Source organism: Myotis davidii, unplaced genomic scaffold (genome assembly GCF_000327345.1).
Source record: "Myotis davidii unplaced genomic scaffold, ASM32734v1 scaffold8, whole genome shotgun sequence".
In the NCBI taxonomy this organism is placed as follows: Eukaryota; Metazoa; Chordata; class Mammalia; order Chiroptera; family Vespertilionidae; genus Myotis; species Myotis davidii.
Window position 1 is genome coordinate 1,844,170 of NW_006299520.1, and position 9,529 is coordinate 1,853,698.

The 9,529-nt window shown below is 39.3% G+C and overlaps 1 protein-coding gene across 1 annotated transcript in view; it reads right to left on the reverse strand.

Annotated features, from left to right (window-relative positions):
- The window catches only part of LOC102773199 (chromosome unknown open reading frame, human C11orf70), a 36,007-nt gene that overhangs the window by 18,221 nt on the left and 8,257 nt on the right, over window positions 1-9,529 (reverse strand). Inside the window, exon 3 of the mRNA XM_006775246.2 lies at window positions 2,969-3,041. Within this exon, the coding sequence (XP_006775309.1) occupies window positions 2,969-3,041 (73 nt within the window). The remainder of the gene's footprint in view (window positions 1-2,968; window positions 3,042-9,529) is intronic.

Sequence of the window (9,529 nt, forward strand, 5' to 3'; positions counted from 1 at the left end):
GCCGACCTGGTCGCCCCCAACGGCCCTCCCCTGCTGGTCTGGTTGCCTCCAACTGCCCTCCCCTGCTGGCCTGATCGCCCACAACTGCCCTCCCCTGCTGGCCATCTTGGACCACATGGGGGCGACCATCTTATGTGAGGGTGTGATGGTCAATTTGCATATCACATCTTTATTATATAGGATAATGCATCATTATGATCCTACAGAAAGTTAAAAATGTACTATTTTCCACCTGGCATTATAATACATTGTGTGTCTTGTATTTGTGTCCAAGTTGGCGCTTTTCTGGCAAACTGATTAATGTGGAAGCGGCAGAGGTAGGAGGATGCAGTGGTCAAGGTTTTGGATTCTGGAGCCTGGATTTGAATCTCAACTGTATGCAGTCAGCTGGGCAAAACTGCGAATTACTTAGCTCATGCCTCTGATTCCTTATTTGTGAAATAAAAACATATAATAATACCTCTCTCGGAGTTGTTTTGAGAAATAATAATGTATATGATGCTCTTGGCTGAGCACATAGAAAGCATCCATTACATGTAAGTCAAAAAAGGGCAAACTGTGTCTAAATGAAGGGGCAATGCAACTGGCTGAGAGGATGAAACAACACTCACTGGCAATCAAGCAGTGCAGCCAGTAGTGAAGGAGGTGCCATCTCACTTTCTTTAACATTGGTTCACTTGCTAGAAGAATGTTCTCTCTCACTTTAAAGAGCCGTTTCTTCTTTTATCAAGGCCCCCAGAGGAAAATCAGAGAGAAGACCATATTTCAGAAGAAGAAAAGTAAGTAGGGGGGAGATAAAAACAAGCTAATGGAAGAACACTAGCAATCCACTAGCAACGTCTGCTTCTGAAATGAGGGCTACCTCCTCTGCCCTGTTTTTCAGAGTACTTCTAATTGATTCTGTCAGGAGCATGTGGGTTTTAGAACCTCTCCTTTTGCAATGCCTTTTTTAAAATTTAGAAAAAAGTGAGTGTTTTGTGAAGTATGTACCCAACACGGGGGAAGGTTGAACATTTTTCGCAACAAACCTTATTTTTATAAATGGATTGACTGGTTACTGTAAACATGCTTTATAAACACAGTGATACATGGCTCTAATTATTTCCTTTTGAAGATTCTGAATTGGTAAATACATTTGGTCAGATACTGTTTAACTTTGTAAGTAATCTGAAGATCATGCTGTACCAGCTTTTTACTCTATAAATTTTGCAGTAGTCCTTTAGCCAAAAGCAATAAAATCTGACCCACTAAGTCTAACATCATGAACTGTTTGTAATCTTGTTTTTGACTAATACCAAGAAAAGTTATTTTTGTGCAAGGCTAATAGAATTCCATAAAAATGCAATGTAAGAATTCACTGAAACAACCCCATCCAATTTAAAATCCACTTGCTTGTTCTTGAGCACAAATTCACTTTATCAACCAGATTTTCCTTCTAAATGGGTTGTTAAGAGGTCTCAATCTAAAATTTAAAAAAATAGTGTTCATGTACAAACCGATGGTTGCCCAGATGAGAGGGGTTTAGGGGATAGGTGAAAAGGGAGAAGGGATTAAGAAGTACAGGTTGCCAGTCATAAAAATAGTCATGGGGCTGTAAAGTACAGTATTAGGAATAGTCAATAGTGCTGTAATAACTATGTTTGGTATCACATGGGTACTAGACTTACCAGGAGGATCACTTCATAAGTTATATAAATGTCTAATCACCTAAAACTAAAATAATGTACACCTAAAACTAAAATAATATTACATGTCAACTTTAATTTTAAAAATAAAATAGATATTTAAAAAAATATATATATATTTCTCATGTTTTTGTTTTCAAAAGAGTCTTCTATTAACACTCTTAGTCCCTGACCTGAGAGTTACTTAGAGATTTGTATGTTGCTAAGTGTCTTGGTAATTTTCTTTAAAGATTTCTAGCTGTATTTCAATGTACCATGAAAACATTAGCTATATAAAGTTCTTCTTTTGAGAATGTAAGACTTTTCCAAGATTTAACATATTATTATTGTTTTTAAATTAAGTTTATTATGGCTACAGAATTATTACTTTTTATTTTTAAAATATATTTTTATCATTGATTTCCAGAGGGAGAGGGAGAGACAGAAATTGCAATGATGAGAATAATTAATTGGCTGCATCTTGCATGCACCCCACTGGGGATCGAGCCCACAAGCCGGGCATGTGCCCTCACCAGTAATAGAACCACTGAGCCATGTTGGCCAGGCTGGTATTATTATTTTTCAACAAATGATCCATAGCCCGGTCGGTGTGGCTCAGTGGTTGAGCACTGACCTATGAACCAGGAAGTCACGATTTGATTCCTGTCAGGGGACATGCCTGGGTTGCGGGCTCGATCCCCTTTGTGGGGCATGCAGGAGGCAACAGATCAATGATTCTCTCTCATCATTGATGTTTCTATCTTTCTCTCCCTCTCCCTTCCACTCTGGGAAAAAAAAGAATGATCTTATATATAAAAGAATTGATCCAGAGTGGCTAGTTCCCATCAGAAATCCATTACCCTGCCCCAAATGAGATTTTGCCTAAGCATCCTCAAACCAGTGGCATCTTACCTGACCCTTTCTTCCTGTGTACAATTGACCATTTCCCTCCTTTTGCTCCCAATGCTTTGGTAGCCCCAGTGATAGATTATTGCACATATTTTTCCACATGTCAAATTTTTGAGTACAGGTTTTCTTTTGTTCATCTTAATGTTCCCTGTATCTGGCAGAGTCCATGGAAAGTGCAAAATAAATACTTTCCAAATTAATGAAAAGAGAAGAACTGCTCTTATGTGCCAAGCCAGGAAAAGATGCAGGTCAGGCCTGCCACAGCTTTCATACTTGACTTGATGTTACCAAACAATGACTATTCACAATATGTATTTTAATAAAAATTCCTGGGACAAAATTTTGTTATGACAGTAAAATAGTCATCTGAAAATATAAAAACAAATTTTATTTACCTAATGTAATCCACTGTCCAGAATCTGAAAGTAACTTCAAATTGGGAACAACATTTGGGTCTTTGAAAAAAGCCTAAAATACAAGTTTGAGGAAACAAGTTAGATACTTTACTATAAACAATAATAAGAATTAACTTCTAAAATAACTACAGTAAAATCTCACTTAATTCAATTGGGGAAAGACAATTTTAAATCAATAAAATGTCTAAGTAATAAACGCTTTATAAAGAAGTGAAGTTTTGTTACCTTCAAGTTGGAACAGTTTGAACAACACTATGTCAAAGTATAGACATCTTTGACACTTAATTTAATAAATAGAAAAAAATGATTTACAGTGAAAAGGAGGAGGCTATATGATGTTTGAAATTTGGTTTTCCTTCTATCTTGCTTTCCCAATTAATTGTCTTGGTAATCACCACCACCCCTCCCCAACTAGATCTAAATCTAAAAGTGATTGTCAATTTAAATCTATGCAGGGAGCACTGTAAGTAAGTCATAGATTTGACGTCCTAAAAAAGAAAGTTTTCCATATGGCAAAGGGAAATAAAGTAGTTGAGTTTTAATTTCAAGCACCAGCAGCTGACTCTGGCTGAAAAGTTCAGAAGAGAAACTTCATCAGGCAGTCCACATAATTTTCAGGGCGTGGAGAGAGTCACCTAGAGGCTGGGCCCTGGGAACAACCCTTAGCCCTCTGTAGAACTGCCTGATGAAGAAACAAACAGTCATCCTTGCTGCAACCCCATCAAGCACTAAAGGAAGCTTTCACCATCCCTTCTCCTCACTAAGGCCGCTCCTGCCAGGACTGCCCTGCCTGAGACCTGGACGCTTCTGCCACCACGGTTGCCAGTGAAATGGATTCTCTGTGCACCTCTTTCCTTAAGTTGCTCACTTTGAAATCTCTGGTCTTCACTGATAAGTCTGATTGGTAAACCTGGACCCCAGGCTTGTGCTTGGAATGCAAAGGAGGCAAGTGTTTTGGGTTCCACTTTGTACTTCCTAGAAGTAAAATTACCTCCAAATCACATGTATGTTCAAAAGGTACTGGACAGTCAGTAAAAATAATGTTATCTGTGATAAGTAATATAAGAAAAACAATAGATTGGGAGAAAAATATTTGCAACAAATATGATTTTTTAAAAAAATCTTCGGCTGACATCCCCAATGGTTAAGATTTTCTTAAAAGGGGCTGATTGCCTGGTCAGCATGGCTCAGTGGTTGAGCACTGACCTATGAACCAGGAGGTCACAATTTGATTCCCCGTCAGGGCACATGCCCAGTTTGCAGGCTCAATCCCCAGTGTGGGGAGTGCAGGAGGCAGCCGATCAATGATTCTCTCATCACTAATGCTTCTAACTCGCTCTCCCTCTCCCTTCCTGTCTGAAATCAATAAAAATATATCTAAAGAAATAATAAATAAATAAAAAGGGGCTTTTTAAACCTGCCCAAAGGGCCTTGGCTTGTGTAGCTCAGTTGGTTGGAGCTTCATCCTGTAGACCAAAAAGTTACGGGATCCCTGGTCGGGGTGTGTGCTGGAGGCAACTGGTCAACGTTTCTCTCTCTCATCGCTGTTTCTGTTCCTCTCTGTCTCTCTCAAAACAATCAGTATATAAAAATAAAAGCTTTAGCCAGTTTGGCTCAGTGGATAGAGTGTCGGCCTGCGGACTGCAGGGTCCCCGGTTGATTCCAGTCAAGGGCACATACCTTGGTTGCAGGCTCCTCCCTGGCCCTGGCCCTGATCGGGGCTCATGCAGGCAGCAACCAATTGATGTGTTTCTCTCTCTTTCCTTCTCCCACTCTCCCTAAAAATCAATGGAAATAAATATCCTTGGGTGAGGATTAAAAAAAATTAAAATATCCCTGGCTGGTGTGGCCCAATTGGTTGGGCTTCCTCCTGTGCATCAAAAGGTCAGGGCACATGTCCAGTTTTGGGCTTGATCCCCGGTAGGGGGTGTGCAGGAGGCAGCCAATTGATGTTTTGCTATCACATCAATGTTTCTCTCTCTCTCTCTAACTAAAAAACAAAAACAAAAAAACTATAAAAAACTAAACATGGACAAAGGCTATAAAAAGTCATATAAACATACAAATAGCCAACAAATTTACAAAAATATGCTCAACTTAAAGAATAGAGAAATGAAAATAAAAACCAGGAGACATCACTTTTACCCATTACACTGGCAAGATTTAAAGACTGGTAACTTTGGCAGAAGTACCAGGAACTATGTACTCTCACACACTGCTGGTGGAAGTATGAATTTTTATAACCTTTTGAGAAGGAACTGGATATTAATCTTGAACATTAAAAACATGCATATCTTATGATCCAACAAATTCCACTTTGGGGCATGTGTCCTGCATAAATAAAATCACCAATAGATTAAGATTTATGTATAAAATTTTTTATAGTATTGTTTGTAGTGTCAAAACCTAGCAACAGGTTCAATGTCCATCAACATAAGAAAGGTGGAATAACATATAGTACACTAGGTGGCATGCAGTTACTGGAAAGAGAGTCCATATTAGAATGTAAGCTCCACAGGAGGAGGAGCCTTGTCTTTCTTACTAACTGCTATAATCCCAGGGTCTAGAGTAGGGCCTGGCACAGAGCAGTTACTCAATAAACATCTGCTGCACTGACTCTGAAGGAAAACCATGAGTGTTTTGAGTAGAAAAAGAATAGTTTAAGAATATGTCTGATAAAAAACAAACAAAAATACAAGATAAAGTCTCTATTTATATGAAAATAAAGAAAAGTATGGAAGAACATATACCAAAACATTAATAATTACCTCAGAAGTGGTGGTTGTAGTGTTGTGCAGGAGTGGGGGGTGGGGGGGGTTGGGGGGGGTGCAGAGAAGGTAGGGGATAGAGATTGTTGACTCTATGAATTGTTCTTAGTGCTTAGATTGTTGCAATAAATATTTCTCTTATTTCAACATTCCTTTCAAGCCATCACACTTTTCCTAAATGGCTTCTTGTTTCCCTTCTTTACCAGTTATTCTTCTGTATCTGGCTGCTGCTCCCACTACTCAACTAATTGACTCAACTTGACTTCCCAATTCCAAAATCAAATGGACACAGTCCCTGCCATGAGTATTATGAAGTGCGGGGTGTTATAAAAGTACATAATAGGCAGACCTAATCTAATAATGTTGGGAAGAAAGGTTAATACAGAAAGAACATTTAGGTTTAGATGAGAAAGGTGAGTAGCAGGTTAGTTGCTAAATGTTTAACAACTGATATCCCTTCCTCACCCAAAACCCTGATTTGTAGCATCTGCTGATTTCCATGGTGGATTCCATGACCCAATAGTTTAGCAATCAGCAAAGATTCCTGAAAATTTAGCAGTGAAGCTGTCCTGATATGGTTCTAGCACTGCACTGGATACACACACACACAAACTCCATTATGTGAGAAAGGAGGGAGCATCCCATTCAAGGAAATGAGGTTCAGTGTGACCAGAGTCCAAGGGGCAATGGCCAGATGAGGTCGGGGAGTTACACTAGACCAAGCGCATCAAGCCCACAACAAATATTTTTGCGGCCCAGCCAATGTAACAGTATGTAAGGAACGTTTTAATAAAAATTTTGTAACTTAATTTTTACAATATCCTGTTATACATAATTATTAACAAACTACAATGTTAGCTAATGAATGATTACTATAATCGTGTTGCATTCAATTCCCTTATGTGCCTTACGCAAAGGTGCACCATTTCTCTCCACTAATACTAGCAGAGAATATTTTAGCAGCCGATCGTCACGTCACTAGTTTTGGACTGACTTGTTTGGTGTGCGCAACAGGAAATATTTTGCTTTCGGAGAACAAGAAAAATAGATTCATTTGAGTTACACTTTTTTTAAAAAATATATTTTATTGATTTTTTTATGGAGAGGAAGGGAGAGAGACAGAGAGTCAGAAACATCGATGAGAGAGAAACATCGATCAGCCGCCTCCTGCACATCCCCCACTGGGGATGTGCCCGCAACCCAGGTACATGCCCTTGACCGGAATCGAACCTGGGACCCTTCAGTCCGCAGGCCAAAGCTCTTTCCACTGAGCCAAACCGGTTTCGGCGAGTTACACTTATTAATTTGTGCAGTTATTCAGTGTCTGGTAAGTTAATGTTCAAGAAAAATATTAATTTTTACTTAAATGTTCTATTATTTTATGTTAATGATTACTCATTATTTCAACCTTTTGTATTCAGCATGTCTCTATCAAAATAAACCTACGTGTCTATGAAAATTGAAGTTTTTGTTTTTTTGCGGCCCACATAAACTTAAACCTTGTTTATTTGGCCTGTGTTAGCCTTTGAGTTTGACATGCTTGAACTAGACCTTGTAGATCAGGTTAAAAATTTTTTAAAAAAATATTTTTTCTTTTTTTTTCAATCCTCACCTGAGAATATTTTTCCATTGATTTTTAGAGAGTGGAAGACAGAAATATTGATGTGAGAGAAACACACAGATTGGTTGCCTCCTACACAAGCCTGGGTCAGAGAGGAGCCTGAAACTGTGCCCTTGACTAGAATCGAACCTGGGACCCTTCAGTCCGCAGGCCGATGCTCTTTCCACTGAGCCAAACTGGCTAGGGCCAGATCAAAAATTTTGATGTTGATCTAAGATCTCTCTAGATTGATCAGTATTTTGAGTTAAGGTCAGGAGGAAGACACTGAAGGATTTAAGCAGAGGAAAGGTGATTAGAGTCATTAAGAGTTAATTTTGGGTGTAGTATTGGGAATTGAAGGGCTATAGAGACTAGTTGGGAGAGAGAATTATGCTATAATTCGGAATATTTGATATTCACATCAGTCAAGCCCATAGCAGGTAGGGAGGTAGAGAAGTGAATCGATTCAAAGCATATTGAGGAGGAAGGAACAAAGGGAGCCAGAGGAATGAAAGGGAATTTTTTATGAAAACACCAGGCAGGACGCCTGTCATTTAATAAGGGACCAGTGTGTGGGGTGAAGATGAACAGTCAACAAGTGTTTGTGAATGTCTGTCTACATTATGACAAGCAGAACAAAGTCCCTGTCCCCGTGGAGTTTACATTTAGTGGTGGAGGATAAAGGTAAATATGTTACAGGTATCATACATGTCCAGTTACAAAAAGTAAGTTTTCCCCAAAGTTATTCCCCAGAAAAAAAAGGAAGTTTTGCCTTATAAAGTTTCAAAGTAGTGTTTGCACATCTATTTTAGTATATATAATGTACATGTTTGAAAAGAAACGGGCTACACCTTGGCCAGTGTGGTTCAGTTGGTTGGGGGTGTACGGGAGGCAGCTTATAGATGTTGCCATCTTGGGCACCAGGTGGTTGGCCTTTCAATTCCGTCAGGGGCACATGCCAGGTTACAGGCTTGGTCCCCAGTGGGGGTGTGTACAGGAGGCAGCTTATAGATGCTGCACCATTGATGTTTCTCTCTGTAAAAATCAATGGGCAAGTCCTTTTTTTGTTGTTGTTAATTCTCACCCGAAGACATTTTTTTCATTGATTTTTAAAGAGAGTGGAAGGGAGAGGGGGAGGGGCAGAGAGAGAGAGAGACATCAATGTGAGAGAGACATGTCAATTAGTTGCCTCCTGCACATGCCCCAACTGGGCCTGGGATGGAACCTGCAACCCAGGTACATGCCTTTGACTGGGAATTGAACCAATGACCCTTCAGTGCACAGGCCGATGCTCTAAGCACTAATCCCACTGGCCAGGGCATGAATTCATTAAAAAAAAAAGTAAAAAGCTGGGAATGAATCTTTTTTTTTTTTAGTATTTTTTTTAATAATTAAATCTTTATTGTTCAGATTATTACATTTGTTCCTCTTTTTTCCCTCCATAACTCCCCTCCTTCCAGTTCCCACCCCACCCTCTGCCCTCACTCCCCACCCATTGTCCTCATCCATAGGTGCACGATTTTTGTCCAGACTCTTCCCGCATCTCCCACACCCCTTTCCCCCCCGAAGAATAGTCAGTCCATTCCCATTCTATGTCCCTGATTCTATTATAATCACCAGTTCATTCTGTTCATCAGATTATTTATTCACTTGATTCTTAGATTCACTTGTTGATAGATGCATACTTCGTGTTCATAACTAGTATCTTTACCTTTTTCTTCTTCTTCCTCTTCTTTTTTTTTTAAAATATATTTTATTGATTTTTCACAGAGAGGAAGGGAGAGAGATAGAGAGTTAGAAACATCGATGAGAGAGATACATCAATCAGCTGCCTCCTGCACACCCCCCACTGGGGATGTGCCTACAACCGAGGTACATGCCTTTGTCCGGAATCGAACCTGGGACCTTTCAGCCCGCACGCTGACGCTCTATCCACTGAGCCAAACCGGTTTCGGCATTCACTATTTCCTGAATTATTTCTGCATACTCTGAGATTTTTACAAACATAAATCCATGTATTAATCATGTAATTTAAAATGTTTATGTCTTAAGAGCAGATAGCTAGTTAAACATGGAGGAAAGAATTTAAAAAGATGATTTCAGTGACAAGCATAAATGAATCATATCTCAACAAATTCTGCTTAACATTGTATTTGAAACAGAAGCACTTAG